The sequence below is a fragment of the Panthera tigris genome, chromosome B3 (assembly GCF_018350195.1).
Source record: "Panthera tigris isolate Pti1 chromosome B3, P.tigris_Pti1_mat1.1, whole genome shotgun sequence".
Lineage (NCBI taxonomy): Eukaryota > Metazoa > Chordata > Mammalia > Carnivora > Felidae > Panthera > Panthera tigris.
Window position 1 is genome coordinate 2,401,024 of NC_056665.1, and position 21,735 is coordinate 2,422,758.

Genomic DNA, 21,735 nt, shown 5'->3' on the forward strand with positions numbered 1-21,735 from the left:
TTGGGAGTGGCATTGCTGGGGTTCCTTTGGGGACGCGGTGGTAGTCACTGTCACTGTCTATGGAATCCTTGAGTGTATCAGGCATATTTGCTGAAAGACGTGACAAGCGCAATAGCGTTTAGTTGTCGAAGAACCCTCTGAAGTCAGTATGATGCTCCCTGCTCGTTCACAGAGGAGGGCACCGAGGCTCAGAAAGGAAAAAGGAACTCGCCCCGTGGTGGATCTTCTACAGGAAGACGCCAGGCTTCAAAGCCTGCGCTTGTAGCTAACAGACTCCCAACTCCCCGCGGAAACAGGACAGAGGTAGATTGACAGGCGATCTACACGCAGCTGGTGTAGGGGGGCTCGAGCCCAGCTCTGTTCCGTGGTGGCACTAGACAAAGGAGGAGCACCCGAGAGAGAAGCAAGCTTCGTGCGCAGGTGAACAAGGACTTCGTCTACAGCTCTGGGCGACAGAAGGAAAGGAGGCGGGCTCAGCGACTCTTGCCGCTCTGGGGTCCCGTGTGGAGAGGGCAGTGGAGTTGGAGTCAGGGTGTGGGGCCAAGGCCGGAGCCCTGGCCTTGAGGAGCTTGGTGCCGGCTGGAGGGGCGGGGTGGGGCGGGGCGCACACAGACAGGCCACGGAGGCTGAGGGAGTCAGGGTGCCGGCGACCCAGAAAACGGAGCCAGGTCTGGAAGCCTGGAAGGTGTTGCGGGTGGGGACGACCGGCGCGCACACAGAGGGATGCCGGGCTCCTGTCTCACTCGCAGTGACCTCTTGGACATTCATCTGATCTCCCAGCACCCCTGGTGTCTCGGCTCTGAAACTGGGGAGCGGTCTTTGCCCTTGCAGAACTGCCGGCGATATTAACTCTCCTGTACTGAGAGTTTGCCGCTTGACGGGCGACGTGCCCAGCGCTGTCGGCGATTCACGTATCGTTATTACCCGGTCCTTGTGGTAAAATACATCTAACGTGAGACTGACCATCCTCCCCATTCGCAAGCGTATAGTTCGATGGCATGAGGGGGGTGGACACCAGCACCACCGGCCGCCTTCAGATCGCTTTTCCTCTTGTAAAGCTGGGATTCTGTATCCATTAAACAGCTCACCATTCGCCCTCTCACCAGCCCCTGGAAACCAGCATTCTACCTTCTGTCTCTACAGTGTTGACGCCTCTATGTACTTCCTGTAAGTGGGATCGTACAGGACTTGTCTTTCTGTGACCGAGTTATTTCACTCAGCAAAATGTCTTCAAGGTCCTTCCACGTTGTAGCGCACGTTGGCATATCCTTAAGGCTGAATGGCACTCGGTTGTATGTACGTGCCATATTTTGTTTACCCACTCGTGTGTCAGTGACCACTTGGGTTGCGTCACCTTTGGCTATTGTGAATAATGCTGTTCTGGACAGGGGTGTACACGTACCTACTCGAGTCCCTGCTCTCCATTGTCCTTGGGCATGTATCTAGAAGTGAAATTGCTGGGCCAAGTGATAATTATATTTGTAATTTTTTGAGGGACCGCCACACCGTTTCCGCAGCAGCTGAACCATTTTACGTTCCCACCAGCAGCACACAAGGCTTCCAATTTCTCACATCCTTATCAACACATATTGTTTCCTGGTTTTTTTGATAGCACTTATGGGTGTGAGGCAGTATCTCATTGTGGTTTTGATTTGCACTTCCCCAGTGATTAGTGATGTTGAGTATCTTTTCAGGTGCTCGCCGGCCATCTGTATACATTCTTTTGAGAAAAGACTATTCAAGTTCTTTTCCCATTTTTTAGTTGGGCTGTTTGGTTTTGGTTGTTGATTTGTAGGGGTTCTTTATATATACTGTGGCTCCAAAAGTCATACTCTTAACTGTTAGTGACCTGTTAAAGCAAAATGGTGATGGTGATGGTGATGATGATGATGGTGATGCTGGTGGTGATGATGATGATCATGATGGTGGTGATGATGAAGATGGTGATGATGATGGTGATGATGATGGTGATGATGATGGTGGTGGTGATGATGATGATGGTGGTGATGATGATGGTGGTGATGAAGATGATGATGATGATGGTGGTGGTGATGATGATGATGGGTGATGATGGTGGTGATGATGACGGTGATGAAGATCATGATGATGATGATGGGGATGATGATGATGGTGATGAAGATGATGGTGATGATGATGGTGATGAAGATGATGATGGTGATGAAAATGATGATGGTGATGATGATGGTGATGATGATGATGGTGATGAAGATGATGATGGTGATGATGATGGTGGTGGTAATGATGATGGTGGTGGTGATGATGATGATGATGATGGTGATGATGGTGGTGATGATGGTGGTGGTGATGGTGATGATGACGGTGATGAAGATGATGATGGTGATGATGATGATGGTGATGAAGATGATGATGGTGATGATGGTGGTGATGGTGGTGGTGATGGTGATGATGACGGTGATGAAGATGATGATGATGGTGATGATGATGATGGTGATGAAGATGATGATGGTGATGATGGTGGTGGTGATGATGGTGATGGTGATGATGGTGGTGGTGATGATGATGGTGGTGGTGATGATGATGATGATGATGATGGGTGATGATGGTGATGATGATGGTGATGAAGATGATGGTGATGATGGTGATGATGGTGGTGGTGATGGTGATGATGATGATGGTGATGAAGATGATGATGGTGATGATGATGGTGGTGGTGATGATGATGGTGGTGGTGATGATGATGATGATGATGATGGGTGATGATGGTGGTGATGGTGATGATGATGGTGGTGGTGATGATGATGGTGGTGGTGATGATGATGATGATGATGATGGGTGATGATGGTGGTGATGATGATGGTGATGAAGATGATGGTGATGATGGTGGTGATGATGGTGGTGATGATGATGGTGATGATGGTGGTGATGATGGTGGTGATGATGGTGGTGGTGATGAAGATGATGGTGATGATGATGGTGGTGGTGATGATGATGGTGATGATGGTGGTGGTGGTGATGATGATGATGGTGGTGGTGATGATGATGGTGATGATGGTGGTGATGATGGTGGTGGTGATGGTGATGGTGATGATGGTGATGAAGATGATGGTGATGATGATGGTGGTGATGATGATGGTGATGATGGTGGTGATGATGGTGGTGGTGATGGTGATGATGATGGTGATGAAGATGATGATGATGATGGTGGTGGTGATGATGATGGTGATGGTGGTGATGATGATCGTGATTATGATGGCGATGATGGTGATGAAGATAGTGATGATGATGTCATGGCAGCATTGCCGAGAGTGGAATGCTCCAAAAGGTAAACTGTCAAGTGGTAACTTTGCCTGGAGGTTTTCAGCAAGCCATGGAGAGAAGGTTGGAGAGTCGAGAGTGGCCACCTCAGGAACCCCTTTATTGACAGACTTTGGACTTTACTGACAATATACTAGAGAACCACTGATGCCCTGGAATCAACAGGGTGTTTCTAGAAGTGGACGTTGTCAGCTATTTGCAGAGTGGGTTGGAAGGACAGATCCTGGCATCCAGGGGCCACGCTTGGGAGCTGCTATAGGACTCAGAGCCTGATGCAGACGTTGCTGCCGTTTACTTGAGGAGGTGACCGGTATTTTCTAGGTGTCTGAAATGCAACTCAAAGAAGCTGTGGCCCAGGCTGTGGAGAACGTCAAGTTTGGAAAGGAGAGGCATCAGTGGAGCCTGGAAGGTAAGAGAAACAGTGAACTTTGACTTGAACATCTTTGCCTTCTTAGACAGCTCAGGGTTGAGCCATTGACTTGCCTTCTACCTCAGCGATGTGACTGTCACATCACCGACGAGCCTGCAACGTGGACAAAGGCTGAAAGCTAGCAGCCTACCAGCTGAGCTCGGCTCACGCGTTTGCTCTGTTGGGGAGGCACACGATGTTCGAAGCATCTGAATTTGTATGTTTCTTCACTGGGCCGGCACTCCTCTGGCCTCTGTTGTTCCCGCCATCCCCTGTCATCTTATACCAGGCTGTCATTGGCAGTTGCCCCTATACACAGTTGAGTTTTCAATCACAAGTTCATAATAATAGACTCTTTAGAAAAAATATCTAATAACATAATATCTAATCTTTCTTAAGGCCTTGTCATGTCAGACACTGGAACTAATTCATGCATTATTTTACTGGATCCTTACATATAATTTTTATGCACGTTTCTAAGGAAAAAGCGGGCCGCTGAGAGGCTCTCTTACCCAAAATCACATTGTGTGGTGCACAGAGCATCTGGACGGGAACCAGGTCGACTGGCTTCAGTCCCTGGGTGCTAGCGGCCTCTGTGCTCGGCTGAGGGGCATCGGCCAAGCCATCGTGGAGTGTGTGATAGAACAACATGCAAATATTGACAAGGAGGCTACACAGGCTGAAAGCGTTCAGAGAAAAGGTTCTACCCTCTCCACCCACTCAACATTCATGCTCGGGAAAATATCACTGAGAAACTCACCCATATTTGGACAGTGGTTCTCTCCAGTGGATCAGACGGCAGGTGGATCTTCACTTTCATTTCTTTCTTTTTGGGGCCGAGTTCCTTCTAATGAGGCTGCATTATTTTATGACCAGGAAAAAGCAAAAGAAATCTTGTTCTTCATCGGGGATTCACACCGTGAGCTTGGCTGACTTTGGTTTTCTCCTAAGGTCTAGGATTCTCTTCCACGGGGCTCTCCTCGCTCTCCTGGCCTTCCAGAATGAGCTGGAATCTGAGCAAGAGGCTGGGTCTCAGTCTGCTCCCACTCCTTTGAGCTCTGATTGTAGAAAGAAACACACGGGGGGCGGTTTGCCGCTACAGAAAAGGGCCTCTCAGGATTGTGTGGACGGACGCGGTGCTGAGAGTGGGTGTGTGTGCGGGGATGACCCAGGAAGAAAGGCTGGATGGGAGGGAAGAGAAAGGGTACTATGGCTAAGAAAGTGTGGTCCTGAAGCTGTCGATTCGTCCTCAGCTGGAGGAAACGGTATCCTCTTGCTACAAGGCTCAACGCACACTGGCCGGTGTCCTCTCTCTCTTCGATGCTGAGCCCCCAAAACAAGCTCGGTGACCCTATAACTATTATCCCCATTTTACAGGTGAAAAGATAGAGTTTTGCTGGTTGGGTTTCCCAGGAGGCCAGCTTGGCATGCAGGGTGCTATCTCGGAAGGGTCCAAGGGGTCGGAGCCCGTGGAGGGGAGGAGAGAAGAGGGCTGGGCAGAGGGAGGGGGTGAGCTGAGATGCCAGCTTCAGCCCTGGAACTGTGGAGCTAAAAGACACGTTAGAATTGTCTGGTTTGGTGGCAGACGCTCCCGCCCACCGCCCCTTTACAGCCCATCTCCGTCGGTCATCAGCTGGAGTCATACGGCTTTTCTGGGACAAACCCGAGACGGCCGGGCTCCAAATCCCCAGTGACCTCAGATGGGAAGCAGACAGCCCGGGGTGCAGCGTGCAGCCCGGGGCGGTCGGGAGCGCGGCCAAGGGTGCGTTTGCCTCCCAAGCCCAGCTGTGGGGGTTCCTCGTGCTTCCCCTGCAGGTGTCCCGAGGCTGGAGAGCAGCTGGCATGGGCGGCCGACCTTGGAGAAGGAGAGAGAGAGGAACTCAGCAGGCCCTAATCGCAGGGCTCAGAAGGTCATGATCCGTTCCAGCAGCGACAGCAGCTACGTGTCCGGGTCCCCCGGGGGGAGCCCCGTCAGCGGCAGCGAGCAGCAGCCTTCCGACCCGGAAGTCCACACGCCCAGCCCGAGCCTGTCCCCGGTGCAGGAGCCGGGGACGCTTCCCGTGGCTCCGTCCCGGCCGCCCCAGGAGAGCCCGCCCCGCCCTGGGTTCCCGCACAGCCACCCACCGCTGAGACTGAAGAAATCCTTCGAGATTTTGGTGAGAAAACCCACGACCTCCAAGCCCAAGCCTCCGCCCAGAAAATACTTTAAAAGTGACAGCGACCCTCAGAAGAGTCTGGAAGAGAGAGAGAACTCCCCATGCCCTTCAGGGCCCACTTTGCCGGCGTGTGGCCAGGTGAGAGAGGGGCCGGACGGGTCGAATGTTCTCTCGAGCGCCAGAGCCGGGAGGAGCGGTTGGTTTTGTGGTTGTCGTTGGTTGTTTTCATTTCGCTTTTTTGCACGGTGGTTCCCGAGCGAGCACCAAGCAGCAGTGGTGGCCCCGGGGAGGGAAGGTTTCTCCTGCTCCGTCACACAGAAGGGGCCCAGCTCAAGCCTAGGGCTGCCTGTGCAAGGACTCGAGGCTTGCCAGGCCCAGAACGGAAGCCCCGGTCCTGCTGCTGGCCTCCGGGCTCCCTTCCAAAATATACTGGAATTTACGATGGAGTCCAGCAGCGCCCCCAGAAGGCCGCTCCGTGCCGGGCGGGCAGGGGGTGTTTCGCACACGCTTCTTCAGGCGTGGTGCTTTTGCTGGGAGATTGGCCTACCGTGAGGCTCGAAGTCGCCAAGAGCTAGCTGGCGTCTGTCATTAGCGAGTCGACCCATGTGACGGCGAGAAACTGTTTCGGGCTTCTTTCCCAATCAGCTCTGCCCACCTACTTCCTCGTAGGTGCGGCTTGGGGGGGGATCCCAAGCTCTCGGAGCCTCAGTTTCCTTAGCTGTTCACTGGGGCTGTATAGCGGCTCCCGGCGAGGGCTGTGGTGCCCATTAAACGGAGCCACCTAGCAAACCTCAGGTGCACGAGCGTCATCGCTGTGATTGTCCCTCCATCACGTCTGTTCAGGACCTCAGTTTCCTTCCTCTGCCCCTCGCCGCCCCGTAGGGGAAGGCGGACTGACGGCCGGGAGCACCGTCGAGCACCGGGAGACCAATTCTCTCCTATCTAATGAGCTCAAACCATCACTGAAATCCCTGCCCCCCGTCTCCCCTGTAAGCCCACGCTTTTCTCCTCCCTTGAGCACTGCGGGTGCCTCGCCCCAGTTCAGCCCTACGCCACCCAGAGGCGAGGGTCCCAACCACGAAAAGAGTGGACTGAGCGCAAGCTCCCACTGCCAGTGGGTCGACCCCCAGCTACGCCGCCTGTCACATCCCCGCCTTGGCCGGGCAGGTGGGCGTGGGGCCCCAGGACACTCCTCCGCCCGTCTGTGACTGGGGCTGATGACAGACTCCGGGAACGGAAGCCCCCCCCCCCCGGAGCGGTGGGGTGGGCAGGTGGGGGAGGAAGGTTCTGAGAGGGAGGGTGACAGGGACGGAAGGAGGAAGCACGGTCCTGCGGAGAGCTGCAGGATGTGGCTGCCCTAGCCACACCTGGTGGGCTTGTCCAGGTGGGTCCGGTCCCCCCCCTGCCCCGCCCCCCGTAGGCAAATGTCGCATTTCCCTGTGGGTCCAGAAGGGCGGATGAGGGACAGACAGGCTGAGGAGCCAGGCTCTTTGCTTTGTTCCTGGAGAAAAGGGGGGGCGGCTTTGCCAGGACAGGGGCAGGGCGCAGAGAAATGGCAAAACCAGGACGCAAAGCTGGATGTCACTCTTCAAGTTCCCTCGACAGTTTCTGGGGACTTCTCACTGGATGTGTCCCTCCGTGGCCCCAGTGTACAATATCTGTCTGTCCTTTTCTCCCCCCCCCGACCCCCTGCAGTCCTTCCTCCCCAGGACGACCCCCAAGCCTCACCCGTCCTGTAACTCACGGGGACTTAACTTCCACAACCAAAATGACCTCAGGGAGACCAGTTCTCTCCTATCTAATGAGCTCAAATCATCACTGAAATCCCCGCCCCCCGTCTCCCCTGTAAGCCCACGCTTTTCTCCTCCCTTCCCCTCTCTCTCCGTCGCCTGCCGAGCACCGTGCTAGGGAAGACCCCTTGGAGGAAAACGTGAGTAAAACTGAGCTGAATTCAGGGGCCATTTAAGAAAAAATAAATAGGGGCGCCTGGGTGGCTCAGTCGGTTAAGCGTCCGACTTCAGCTCAGGTCACGATCTCGCGGTCCGCGAGTTCGAGCCCCGCGTCGGGCTCTGGGCTGACGGCTCAGAGCCTGGAGCCTGCTTCCGATTCTGTGTCTCCCTCTCTCTCTGCCCCTCCCCCGTTCATGCTCTGTCTCTCTCTGTCTCAAAAATAAACGTTAAAAAAAAATTAAAAAAAAAAAAAAGAAATAAAAAAGCACCTCCCTCACAGAAGGGACAATGAAAACAACAGACGAGGTCTGTGTCTGCTCTGAGTACTGGGCTCGGTACCTGAGTGTCAGCCTGTAACACTGTTAGCAGCTCGTGGACGGGGATAAGTGTCACCTTGAGGAGCCCCCAGAGGAGCGAAGCTAAGTTCTAGCCCCCCGCCTAGTACGTAAAGCTTTGAACGCCATGGCCAAGCCTTGCTCCTTCAAAGGTCTAGTTCAAGGAGCGCCCTGACTCCGGGGTTGCTTGGTCTCTCCCCGAGCTCCGTTCTCCGACCGGGACCTTGGGCGGGGGCGATGCTTTGCGAACACGCTTCTCACTCTGGTAGCCCTCACGTTCTCGAAGACCGTTCATTGCCAACGTAGGTGTTAGTCTCGGGCCCCGGACGTTTGCCGTTTCTGTTTTAGTCTCAAGCGATGCGTTTGTACCCCCTTCCGTCCTTCGTCCCGGGAGGAAGCCTGTGGCCTCGTCCAATAGCCAGCTGGCCATCCGCCTGACTCGGGACCGAAAGGACACAGAGGCGGCCACGGCGTCGCCCTGGTGACCCCCCTCTTGTCCTTCTTCTTGTCGCGGCCGGCATCTTGCTGCTTCTCTGCCCGCGGGTGTCCGGCTCTCTGGAGCGCTCTTGTTCTGCTTCTCTGCCTGGAAAATTCTCACTCTTTGTTCGAGAACCAGACAGAAAGCAGTTCTCTGGGGAGCCTCCTTCAGCTCTCTGCTTCCTCCGGGCCCCAGGAGCATCTCGTTGGTGCCGCGCGGACGGGCCAACTCCGGGCAGGTGGTAGACGGGCGCGTGGGGCCCCGTCCGCCTCGTCCCGAGGCTGTTTCATGAGGGAGCCCGGGACCGCGTGGGGCTCAGTGGGGACAACACGTCTGCCTGGGCGGACGCGGGGCCAGGGCAGGTGCTGCAGGGGCAGGCGATGGCTCGGGTCCCCAGGCTCCGTCGTCCTCCCAACGCGCTTACGAAACATCACTGCGCGTAACGGTGCAGAAGGCGATCGACTCCCGTTTTGTCCTAAGACTGGCGGCCCCCCGCGCCCTCCCCCACCGGGGCGGTGGCCCAGCTGGCTGCAGGGGCAAATGCGGCGGGGCCAGGCTCCTTCCACACCCCTGCTTCTTGTCCCTGTCCCGGGGGCGGGGGGGCTTTCACGGTCCGTAAGGAGGGGTGTGCCCTGGAGGTGGGCCTCCGACGACGCGGGTGGCCCAGGGCGCCGGGGAACCTGTGGTGGGAGCACCTCAGGGGGCTCTCCAGCCCGGGTGCACCTTGCATTCTGACGGCTGGAGGCCACCGCCTGCACGTGGCCTCACTTCCTGTTTACACTACAGGAAGCCAGCGGGCTGCCGCCAGCGCCTCGGCCGCCAGGGCAGGAAGACACGGCGGGGAGAGCCCCCCGCGCCCTCGCCTGCTGCCCGGGGCCCGCGGCGGGCCCGTCCTCGGAGGCCGAGCCGGGGAGGAGAGGAGCCAGCCCAGGTAGGCTTTCGTTTCGGTCTTCTGGAAGGAAGGACCTCTCGGGTAAAGGTCCGGGGAATGAGGTAAGATTGTGGGTTTGGCCTGAGGTTGGAGGTTCTGACCCCAGGGACAGGGGGTTCTGACCCTGGGGAGGGGGGTTCTGACCCTGGGGATGTAGGGTTCTGACCCCAGGGAGGGGAGGGTTCTTACCCCAGGGATGTAGGGTTCTGGCCCTGGGGAGGGGGGGTTTTGACCCCAGGGATGTAGGGTTCTGACCCCGGGGAGGGGTGGTTCTGACCCTGGGAAGGGGGGGGTTCTGATCCTGGGGATGTAGGGTTCTGATCCCAGGGAGGGAGGGTTCTGACCCTGGGGAGGGGCTTCCGACCCCAAGGATGAGGGTTCTGACCCCGGGGATGTAGGGTTCTGACCCCGAGGAGGGGCGTTTCTGACCCCGAGGATAGGGGTTCTGACCCCGGGGAAGGGTGGTTTTGACCCTGGGAAGGGGTTCTGACCCCGGAAACGTAGGGTTCTGACCCCGAGCATGGACACAGCAGCTGCACTCAGGCTGACGAGCAGGCAGGAGCCCTGGGGCGCCCGGACGGCAGGACAGGGGGTCACTGCCGGTCTGGGGAGCTCGTGGTCAGGCTGACGATGCGGTGGGCAGTCAGCTGGGGGACAGATGGTGACCGGCTGTCGCACACAGCGTCCAGCCCGTCCCGGCTGCGGGCAGCTTGGCTCGTGCTGGTGGGCGCTGTGCCCGTGGGGGTGGCTGTGCTCGCGTGGCGGCCCTGCCATTGCTGAGACGTGGGCTGCATGTGTGGTGGCAGCCTGTGGCCTGCTAGAACGGGCACAGGACCTGGGGTCAGGAAGACCCCCGTGGGACACCCGGCTCTGCCCCTCCGGACAGCCCTCTTTGCTTTTCTGAGCTGCAACCACTCATCAGCAAGACGTGCATTGCACGCCGGCTTCGTGCGGCTCAGTGCCAGGTGCTGGACGGAGGCAGGGGCGGGGGGACAGAGAGAGGGGGCTGACCGGCTCCTGCCACCAAGGAGCCCCCGCTAGTGGCAGAGAAACAAATCTGTAGGCTACAAGCCACACAGATGGCTTCTCTGAGAAACGCTACATGAAAAGTACACGAATGGGCTCCTGGAGGGTCGGGGGGCGTTATGGGTGGAAACGTCTGGCCCGTCTCGCCCGGAGCAGGTGCCCCACGGCTGCCGGCTCCCCCCGCACTCTGCCTTCCCTTAGTCACCCCGGTAGAGGAACACGGTAGGGAACGCCTCAGTGCTCTGCCTGCAAGAGAGCCTCACCCCAGCGTGCAGAGGGCTTGCGGGCGGATGCTCTGACCACGGAGCCTCTGACAGCCCTTTGCAGCAGAGCGACTTTTAAATGCAGAACCAGAACCGGGCGAGGAGGGCCGGGCCCCCTCGGCAGAGCCCTGGAGTCGGCAGTAACCACGCACGTCTTCCCGACTGTGTGGGGTGCCTCTGGTATCTTTGGGGCTCAACTAAGGCTCTCACGGTCTATTTTCGTTGAAGCCGGGCACTGGGACGAGGGGAGAGCAAGGGTCAGTCCTCCTCACCCTGGGCCGTGTCACCCCTCACCCCCCCCGCCCAGAGCGCAAATCCAGAGTCACAGCCTCTTAACCAGGGAAAGGGCGGGCCTGGGGGCCACGGAAGGGTCACCCGTCCACTTGGCCTTGTTGCTGTGTGGGGCTCGGAGGCCGGCCTCCCTCTGTCCCTGGGTAAGAGAGCGTCCCCAGCCTTCCAGAAGGGATGCGCAAATATGTAAGATGCTGACCGGCGAGGGGGGCGGAGAACCAAGGTGGCCGGGTGCGCCCCCTCTGAAGGCCCGTCCTCGCTGCTTCTTACAAGGCGGGCGGTCCAAACCGGATACGGCCACCAATCCGTGAGCTGGGGCTGAAAAGCTGGGAAGGTAGGCAAATTGCTTTGGCTTTTCCATTTGTGACGGCTTGCTGGCGGGCTGCTTGGAGCCACGGAAAGGGCACAAGGAACCAGCGGTTGGGGTCTCGCCCTGGCTGGGCCAGCAGGCGGTCCCTTACCCTCCCGAATGCTGGATTCCTCAGTTGTGAGATGCCAGACAGAGGCCCAGAGGCGCCCTGCAAACGCGTCCGGCCCTGAAATGCTGAGAAGCTAACTGTGGTTCTGAAGGGGTTGCTAGTGGGGGCTTATCCCCCAGGGCCCAGCGTGGGTACTCACCGCCCCCCCAGCCCCCGAGGCCTCCTTGGCGTCTCGCTCTGAGACTAGAACTCAGGGGCAATGTTTCTGCGCTGCAGGGGTCCCAACGTCCCCGGTGAAACACCCGCTCCTTAAGAGGCAGGCCCGGATGGACTATAGCCTCGACATCGCGGCCGAAGAGCCCTGGGTGAGAATTTCCGACTGCATCAAGAACCTGTTCAGCCCCATCATGAGTGACGGCCACGGCCACAGGCCGCTGCAGCCCGGTGCCAGTCTGGGCGAAGAAGACAGGGTGCAGGGCCGCCCGGACGGGACCCCGCCGGAGCTGGGCGCCACCGGTGCTGCCCCCAAGGTCTGCAAGTCGGTGGACAGCGGCACCGTGAAGAAGGGTCCTCCCGTGGCCCCCAAGCCGGCCTGGTTCCGCCACAGCTTGAAAAGTCTGAGGACGCGTGCTGCAGACCCGAGGCGGCCGCCCGACCCGGCCTCCCCCGCCCAGCCGGCACCTGCTTCCAGGGAGCGCCCCCCGGGGCCGCCCACGCGGGCCTTCGCCTCCATCAAGCAGAGAATCAGCTCTTTTGAGACCTTCGGCTCCTGTCAGCTGCCCAGCAGAGGAGCCCAGAGAGCGAGCCTCGAGGCCTCCGTCGGGGAGGCAGCACGGCCCCCGGGGGAGCAAGAGGGAGGTCGGCTTTCTGGCCTCTCGGGGCGAGGGGCCGCCCCCACCTCCGAGCAGCAGCAGCAGCCAGAGCGAGAGCAGGTGCCGCAGGGCCCCCCCACCCACCCCGAGCCCGGGGACCCGGGTGCGTCGGGGTCCCCTCTCCCGGGACGGCAGTCCAGCCAGAAAGCCCCCCTCCCTGACCCCGACCCTCTCCTGAGGCTGCTGTCGACACACGCGGAGGAACCTCGAGGCCCGGTGGTCAAGGTGCCCGGCCAGCGGGCACGAAGCTTCCCGCTGTCCAGGACCCAGTCCTGCGAGGTGAAGCCGCCGGGCGAGAAGACCAGTCAGCTCTACTCCATCAGTAGCCGGGTGTCGTCGGCTGTCATGAAGTCCTTGCTGTGCCTCCCGTCCTCTGTCTCCTGGGGCCAGGCTGCCTGCACCCCCAAGGACGGGGGCTGTCCCGCGTCGTCGGCCAGCGACGCCCCGGCCGCGAGCAATGCTGCAGAACCGCCTGCCTCGGACATGGGGTTCTCCCTCAAGTGAGTACGGCCGGTGCCCGCCTCCCCCTCCCGTCTTCTCTGCTTCCCCATCGTCCTTTCTCTCGCATCTGCGCGTGTCCTTGAAACTTGGTCTCGGGGGTACCGAAGGGCCGTTCTGCCTGCTCTTTTCTGTGCGTGTGCGTGAGCGTTACACGTTCCCTGCGAAGGAGGAGTCTCACGGCACCTGTTCTGGAAGGGATGGGGTCGGGGGAGGCGCCGGTGGCCCACGGAGGTTTGGAAAGCGAATGCTCCTGCTCGGGAAGGCCAGACTGGAGCCGGGAGGTGACGGCCGCCCCCCTCCCCCCCCCGGAAGGAATCCAGGCCCACCCTGCACGGGGGTTCAGGCCCCCGGCACCGGGTACCGGGGGGTCCGGCTCCGGCGCTGACTCCCTGACCCCCTCAGTTCGCTCTTCAGTTGAGATTAGGAGGGGGTCTCCCCACGGTCCCGTCCCGGATCAGAACGAGTCTGCATTTGCCCGGCTTTACTTCTTATTCTGATACTGCCCGCAAGCGCTTGGGACCCGCTGACCCTGACGTCTCGTGTGGCAGCCGCTGCAGACAGCCTGGGAAGGAGCAGGGGTGACCCTGGAAACACTGAGAGCAGGGTCTAGACGGCCAGACCGACGCACGGGTCGCTAGCCAGAGCGGGCAGCTGTGGAGGTACCCCGTAACGTTGAGGGTGCCCGGCCGGGAGCTCTCGCCGAGGCTCCCCGTTAGAATTTACTGCCGCGGGACGTCTCCCCCTGCTGGCGGTAAAGATCTGCCAGCCAGAGGGAGCCGTAGTTTCCTGTCAGTGAAACCACGGTTTCCTGCAAAATATGAGGTGTAGCTGGAAAAACCCGGCTACAAATATCAAAACGAGTTCCGAAGAAAACGGAAGGCCAGATGCTGGCTGCGTGGGCGCTGTCTGTGGTCGTTCGGTGCCGACGGGGGTCACGCAGGTGCCGATGGGGGATGCGCAGGTGCCGGGGCCAGCTGTCACGGAGGGCGGGGAGTGTGTTTCTAGGCCCCGGGGCTGCCAGCGTTGGGGCAGATTGTCCAAAGCGTCCCCTACGCTCCGGGGGGAGGTGCCGAGGTTTGGAGACACCGACTCTGGAGTCAGACGCACCACGGTCTGCGATTATGAGTCCCAGATCTGGGCATTCCGTAGCCATGTGACCACAGACGAGGCGTCGACCCTCGGGGAGCCCCAGTTTCCTCACGGCTGTCGTGGAGGGGTGCCGGCACCTGCTCGGATTTCTTGCGCCAAATAATAGCGTGCACATTGGTGCTCAGCCCCGTATCTGCCGCCGAGCGGTCATGCGCTAAATGTGAGCTCCCATCAATATTCTGATCCGTCCCACACGCTGTGTCTGTACGAAAGCCTTTCAGAGCTGAGAGAGTACACGGAGGGGCTCGGGGAGCCCACGGAAGCCGACAGCCGGGACCACTGCTCCCCTCAGTCTGGCCAATCGGTTATCTCCCTGCTGAGCGCCGAGGAGTTAAAGAAGCTCATCGAGGAAGTGAAGGTTCTGGATGAAGCGACCTTAAAGGTAGGCTTCCTTTGCAAGCGCCCGCAGTGACCAAGGCCGTACTCCGAGCCGTGGCCGGAGCGGGGTCGGAGCCCGCGGGGGCGGGACAGGGCCTCACTGCACCCCCGAGACTCGACCCGCCGCTCGAACGGAGCTTCGTGGCTTCTCAAGTGCTTGCGATCACTGGCTCCTTGCATCTTTGTAGCCATTTTGTAAAGGAGCCAGGTGAGCTCAGCTCAAGGTCACAGAGGTTTTCTGCCCCCAAGTTCTGTGCCTCGTGCACATCCCACGGCCTGCCGGCCTGGCGTTCACGTCCGGGAGATGCTTCAGGGCACCGTGCTGTTGTAAGCCGCGGGAATTTCCGAGCTCTGACCCCGGAGGCCTCCCCTGCCCACCGAGAGAGGGGGCTCCTTCCAGGGCTTGTGAGGCCCCGCCCCCGAAGTCACTCAAGCCATTGCGAAAGTGCCACTTCCCATAGGCTTCTGAGCACGACCGCAAGATGTGTGGAGAGGAAGTGGCCGGGCAGAGCTGAGGTCCGCTCAGCTCAGGCGCTCAAGGGCTTGCCCCCTCCTGCGTTGCCCCAGATCTGCAAAGGCTTTCCGCACCAGAATCGTCCAAGATTCTGCAAGAATTAGGGAGGCATCCTAGTTGGAATTGTCCAGGCCAAGGGTGTGGCTTAGCCTGAGCCGCACAAGACGCCCTGGGCTACGACTCACCCATCACCCGTAGCACCCTGGCACCATCGTCCCCCGGGGCCTCATTCACATGAAATAGCGCAGGCAAAAGTGTGTAGAACACAGAGAGCTGTCTCATGTAGGGTGTCACCGGGAGACCATTTGCTTTTCTGCCGGACGAGGGCCCCTTACAGGGCAAGTAACCGGATACTTGGGTCAAAGTGGGGAGATGCGGGCCAGTGCTGGGGTAGAGCTGGGTGGTGAGATCCCTTCGTCCCTCTGGGTCGTGGGGGCTCCAAGCCCAAGGGTCACAGAGTCAGCTGCGCGACAGGTGCCCCGGTGGTGCCAGAACGAGTGAATTGTTCAGGTGAGGTCGTTCCCTCCCAGCGAGGGCCAACTCGTGGGCCGAGAGCCACGTGGAAGCGCAGGTGTATTTTCGTGGATCCGCGTGGGGATGTGATAAATCATCATAGTCTGAATGTTCCGAAACCTGAACTGACGCCCGGTTGTCCGGCTTCTCTCTTTGCTTAAAGGGAACGGTCGGGTAGCGCTGGGTCTACGCGGCCACGTAGCAGGTTCCTTTGGGCGGGGGGACGTGCTGCCTGGTCCCCGGCAGTTCCCGTCACCCCTAAATCTCGCACGTCTGCACAGTCCGCTCCTGTAAGCCGTCTGCCTGGCCCCCCGGATGCGTTTCAGCTTGGGGCCTCGGGTCAAGACCAGAAGGAGCCTCTCTGATTCCAGACAGCGCAGAAGGATTGTTTTGGCTCCTGTGAGCCCACGTGCAGGCCGGAAGCATGTGTGTGTGTGTGTGCGTGGGCTCTTGGCACGTGTGCGTGCATGGGCGTGTGTGTGTGTGGGCTCTTGGGGGCACGCGTGTGTGCGTGGGCACGTGTGTGCGTGGGCACGTGTGTGCGTGGGTTCTTGTGGGCGCGCGTGTGTACGTGGGCGCGCGTGTGTATGGGCTCTTGTGGGCGCGCGTGTGTGCGTGGGCGTGCGTGTGTGCGTGGGTTCTTGTGGGGGCACACGTGTGTGTGGGCGCGCGTGTGTGTGGGCTCTTGTGGGTGCGCGTGTGTGCGTGGGCGCGCCTGTGTATGGGCTCTTGTGGGCGCGCGTGTGTGCGTGGGTTCTTGTGGGGGCACACGTGTGTGTGGGCGCGCGTGTGTGTGGGCTCTTGTGGGTGCGCGTGTGTGCGTGGGCGCGTCTGTGTATGGGCTCTTGTGGGCGCGCGTGTGTGCATGGGTTCTTGTGGGGGCACACGTGTGTGTGGGCGCGCGTGTGTGCGTGGGCGCGTGTGTGTGTGGGCTCTTGTGGGCGCGCGTGTGTGCATGTGTGCGTGGGTTCTTGTGGGGGCACACGTGTGTGTGGGCGCGCGTGTGTGTGGGCTCTTGTGGGTGCGCGTGTGTGCGTGGGCGCGCCTGTGTATGGGCTCTTGTGGGCGCGCGTGTGTGTGTGGGCGTGCGTGTGTGCGTGGGCTCTTGTGGGGGCACACGTGTGTGTGGGCGCGCGTGTGTGCATGGGCTCTTAGGGGCGCGTGTGTGTGCGTGGGCGTGCGTGTGCGTGGGCGCACGCGTGTGCGTGGGTGTGCGCGTGCGCGCGTGTGCTGCAGCCGGGAGTCCGCTGGGTTCCTTCCCGTGCTGCTCTACCCCCAGGGGGAGCAGGAAGAGAGAAGGAGCAGGCACTCCCTGCAGAACAGCCGTGACCCCTGGGGTTGCCGGTGTCCCAGGGGCGGGCCTTGCCCTACGCTGCAATGGTGGAGCTGCGTCACCCCACACGCTGGGTTTCCCCCACCCAGTAGCGCCCGGCCGGGTTGGGACAGGTGTGGGTGAGGGCGGGGCGGCCAGGGGAGGAGACGGGAACCGCACCTGACATAACACGCTTTTTCTCTTCTAAGCTTCCTAGGACTCCAGAAAGCACAGTCCTCTCTGTCCAGATGACGGAACAGGTTCGAGGAGGTGACCTCACTTGGCACGTGGCCAAGCCCCATGGGGCTCGAGATCAAATCAGCCCGAGGTCCCACGTGCGTTAAACTGCTCAGGCTGGCGCGGTGGACGTCTTAAACGTATGCGTTTCCTCCCACAGCAACTGGACAGCATCCACGTCACCGTGTTGCACAAAGAGGAAGGGGCCGGCCTTGGGTTCAGCCTGGCAGGAGGAGCGGATCTAGAAAACAAGGTGATCACGGTGAGTGGCCCGACGCTGGGGGTGCGTGAGAGCCAGAGGCAGTGGCCCCCGGAGCGAGAACACGTGCCAGCCACACAGGGGGCCGGAGGAGTGCCTGGCACCAGGCCACCGTGCGGGGTTCCGAAGGGGGGCTGTCGAGACCCACCCTTCCCAGGAAGCATAGTAACGGTCGCCTGTGTGGCCCCATAGCCTACCTTCGTCTCGATCCTTAATTTAACGAAGAAGGGCTCCGTCTACCCCAGGCAACGTGAACATGCCAAAAGGATTCGGAATCACCTTAAGAAAATCACAGGGGTCCGGGCCCCACCAGGACTGCCGGCTCAGAATCTCGCAAGGTTTAACTCCTGCATTGTTGCAGGTCCTGTCTGGAGGAACGTTTCCCAAAAAACCCTCCAACCCCGCTAAATGTTACTGGATAGGACGCTTCAAAATGGTTCGTTGCCCGTTACGGGAATTTCAGGCCAACAACAGCAGAAATTCGAAGCAAGTCTTATCCGACGTCTCTTGTGTGGGGCGAGTAGACCAGCAAGGTGCCAACTACTAAACGTCGAGACGAGAATGATTTATGACCCCGGGCCTTTTTGGAAGGCCGCACCGCCAGGGCTCGAGGTTGACGACCTGGCCGTGATACCTAGCCCAGGCCACGAGGCAGGGGGGCCTCACCCGGATGGAAAGGCGCCTTGGGAAGAAGGCGCGTTCTGTCGAGGAGGCTGCTTCCCCGGTTGTGCCCACTTGGAGAGTTGGGGGCTGTTGGCTTGGACACCAGAGAGGCCGATGATGGTTGGCTGGGGCATTGGGGCCATGCTGGACAGAAGAAGGAGCGGTTCCTGTGCAAGATCCGCAGAGCACAGCCCCGGCTGCATCCCGAGGCTTCGGGTCCTGGGGGCTCGCCCCTGTTCGGGGAGAGCCAGAGACGGCAGCCGGTATCACCTGCGCCCCTTCCCGCCGACCCCGTTATTCTGGCTGCTCCGTGGCCCCAAAGCCGAGCGCCCTCCTGCCCGATGGCCGTGTCGTCTCAGCGTGGTCTTTATGCGGACTGGCACGCACTTCCTCACCCGGCTGGAAACGACCCCCCCAGCTCAGCATCAGCCAGCATTAAACACGGCACGCCTCCCGGCGGGTGACTCGGCCGGTTCCTGCTGGTCATCTCGGAGTCGCCCGGGTGCGAACGGTGACTTCCTTCTTGGCCAGCAGGCCCTCTACCGCACACAAAAGCACACAGGACCACCGAGGCCCGATTTCTGTCACCGAGCACACAGCAGAGAACCGTAATCCCTGGTTGTGCAGTCCACTTTCTGTTGGAAGGGACGAGAGAGCCGGCCCGCGGGAATAGCACTGGGGATCTTTGTCTGCCGAGTCACGACGTCTCCCCGCCCCGTTTGGCCGGCGAGCCTGAGACGCTGCGGTCACTCAAACCCCAGGAGGAAGCGGTGCACGCGGGCCAGGCGTGGACACTTCTGTACCTTTCCCGAGTCATTGAAAGAACTAACCGTGAGCACCGTCCACGGCCAAGGCCATGCTGGGCGCTCACTGGCTTGTCCCTTTTAACTGGATCAACATTTCTGCGGGAGGAGCTCTGAGAATGTCCAGACCTCCCAGGTGAGCGTTTCTCCAAAAAGCGTATTCTGCGGAAGGTGGAGGCCCGAGGATTTCCGCCCGGAAGAAAAGGATTCTGTACCGAAACACTGTCGGGGGTCGCTGCCTCCCGCTGCCCGTTCTTACGGAGGTGTCACGGTCTCCAATACCTTCTTAAGCTGTGTAGACATTTTTCAGAACTTTTGTTTTCTCCAGGGTTCTTCACTTTGTCAGACCTTGGAAACCTTTTTTGTTTCTTCGGATACAATGCCTATGAACGTGGCACAGAATCGGGGCTTCAGGGAAACGACTCGGGGCGATGCTGCAGGGAAGGAGAGGTGGAAATAGGATTGTGGTGATGTGGTCTAGGACGCGGTGTTAGGAGGGGTTCTGAGGACCAGGCTGGCCATCACTGAGTGATCTCTGCTCGGGGTGGCCGCCGAAGGAGGTCCTGAGCCGGCAGCCCTGGTTTGAGACACGGTTATTTTAATTTTCTTTCCCCTAAGCAGCCTCTAGGCCTTGACTGACGGGTTGGGACCTTCCTGCCGGAAGGGTCTGGATCTGACGCCGGTGACCTCTGGGTCTTGACTTCCTGTGGCTTTTCAGGTGCACAGGGTGTTCCCCAACGGGCTGGCCTCCCAGGAAGGCACTATTCAGAAGGGCAACGAGGTTCTCTCCATCAACGGCAAGTCCCTCAAAGGGGCCACGCACAACGACGCCCTGGCCATCCTCCGCCAAGCTCGGGACCCCAGGCAAGCTGTGATCGTCACACGGAAGCCGGCTCTGGAGGCCGCGCCCGACCTGAACTCATCCACAGATTCTACAAACTCGGCTTCTGTGGCCAGCGACGTTTCTGGGGATTCCAGTAAGTGCCCCCCAGCTCGGGGGAGGAAGCCCCCTGGCCGCGTGGGGCCAGTCCTGCCGTGGCTGCTCAGTGACGCGCGGCCCTAGGAACGCGTGGGCGGCAGGAGACGCGTCTGTGTCTACCCGTGCACGTGCGAGGGCGGCCGGCAGCCTTCGCGGGGCTCGCGTGACGCCCAGGCGTGCGCGGCCTGGAGGGGAGGGCGTCCCTAACACGGTCCCCGTGCTTCCCCTGCAGCGGAGGCCACGGTGCACACGGTGACGCTAGAGAAGACGTCCGCGGGGCTGGGCTTCAGCCTGGAAGGCGGCAAGGGCTCCCTGCTCGGGGACAAGCCTCTCACCGTGAACAGGATTTTCAAAGGTGAGCTGTGCGTCTGGCTCTCGGGGGTTCCCTCCGGCTGCGAGTGGCGGGCCAGGCCCCCAAAGGCCTCTGAGCACCTTCTGGGCCATGGCTGTTTGCAAGTCCACGCCCTCTAGGAGGCAGGCAGGCCACTTAGGGACTCGATTCTGCGGTTGCTGCCTGTTCTCCTTGGTTCGGACGTCCCCTCACTACTTCTGTTTCCCTGGGTCCTCGCCAGTGACTGAGCCCTGGGCCTGGCTCAGCTGGGCAGGCCTGGGCCAAGGTGAGGCCCCGAAACCCGCAGTAATCGATGTGATGGTTGTTTTTAATTTTTAAAAATTTATTTATTTTGGGGAGAGAGACAGAGACAGAGAGCAGGCAGGGGAGGGGCAGAGAGAGAGGGAGACACGGAATCCGAAGCAGGTTCCGGGCTCCGAGCTGTCAGCACAGAGCCCGACCCGGGGCTCGAACTCACGAACCGTGAGATCGTGACCTGAGCCGAAGTCGGACGCTTAGCTGACTGAGCCACCCAGGCGCCCCCAATGTGATGGTTTTAAAAAATTAAAATTAATTTTAATTTTTTAAAAATCCATAATGAACAAAGCACCAGAGCTTAAAATGAGGACACAGTCTTGACTTTCTACTTGCACACACTCGGCCTCCCTGGGCTCCCTTCAGTCCTGGTCCCGTCAGCTTCTGCCTTTATTAAAAATTTTGACATTTCGTTCGTCACGGGGTTGAGGTGCACTAGAGTGGGGGTCGCTCGGGTTTCCCTGTGAAAAGCGTGAATGGCCCGCAGCTACCACAGAACCCCCTCCCCCACCCCCGGGTCTTCACCGCTTTTCTAGCTGGAGTCCCTGCGTTGTGGGGCCCTGGGCAGGAGTCTGGAGACCTGGGTTCTAGTCCCGGCTCTGCCTCTCACCTGCTGAGTGACCGCTGCCCCCCGGGGCCCGAGGCTCCTCGTCCGCACGGAGGTGTGGGGTGTGTCTGGGCTTGTCAGACGGAGCCTCGCAGTGGCGGCTGGGCCCCGGGGGGGACCGAGGGTCACTGCGGCGGGGCTCCCCCAGGAACCCGTGTTTACTCCAACTCTGGGAAAGACCCTTTGGAGGTCGACTTGGGCTGAGCATGTGGCTCAAAGTCAAGAGACCCGGCTCCTAGTGGGAGCCGTGCTTCCGAGGGAGACCACTCTCCACCCTCGTCCCGTCTGCGTCCGCGGGGCCGGGCCGGCCAGCTGCCGGGAGATGCGGACGCTGGGGCCAGAAAGTCTGGGCTCAAACCCAGACCCCGCTACCTAGCGGCTCTGACGCTCGGCTGGGCTGCGGAACTCTTGGTTTCCTCGCGTGCGCAACGGGGCTACTGACACGCTCGCGGGGCGTCCGCGCAGAACCTGATGTGCACAACGGCCCAGCACATCTCACCAACTTCTTATCATTGCCATTACTATTATCTTTTATTCGGTATTTCTGAATACCGTAGAATAGCGTTCAATATGAACGATAACGCTCCTCCCGGACACAGCTTTGAGAGTGGGAGCCACATAGGATTACGTCCCTCTTCACGCGGACGCAGGGGTCTTCTCCAGGCCGTTCAGGGGCAGCGTGCCTAGGGGGTTCACCGGCCCCCTCCCCACGCCACCCAATGCCTGGCGAGCTCGTCGGAAGGGAGAG

At 59.8% G+C, this 21,735-nt stretch overlaps 1 protein-coding gene across 3 annotated transcripts in view; it reads left to right on the forward strand.

Annotated features, from left to right (window-relative positions):
* The window catches only part of IL16 (interleukin 16), a 70,601-nt gene that overhangs the window by 48,026 nt on the left and 840 nt on the right, over positions 1 to 21,735 (forward strand). The window contains exons 10-17 of one of the 3 annotated variants that reach the window (XM_042987907.1): positions 3,619 to 3,706; positions 5,522 to 6,000; positions 9,411 to 9,555; positions 11,831 to 12,926; positions 14,290 to 14,458; positions 17,191 to 17,292; positions 19,474 to 19,732; positions 19,967 to 20,089. In XM_042987907.1, the coding sequence (XP_042843841.1) occupies positions 3,619 to 3,706; positions 5,522 to 6,000; positions 9,411 to 9,555; positions 11,831 to 12,926; positions 14,290 to 14,458; positions 17,191 to 17,292; positions 19,474 to 19,732; positions 19,967 to 20,089 (2,461 nt within the window). Of the gene's footprint in view, positions 1 to 3,618; positions 3,707 to 5,521; positions 6,001 to 9,410; positions 9,618 to 9,849; positions 11,470 to 11,830; positions 12,927 to 14,289; positions 14,459 to 17,190; positions 17,293 to 19,473; positions 19,733 to 19,966; positions 20,090 to 21,735 lie in introns of those variants that run through there. The other 2 variants (XM_042987909.1, XM_042987910.1) reach the window with 2 other exon arrangements.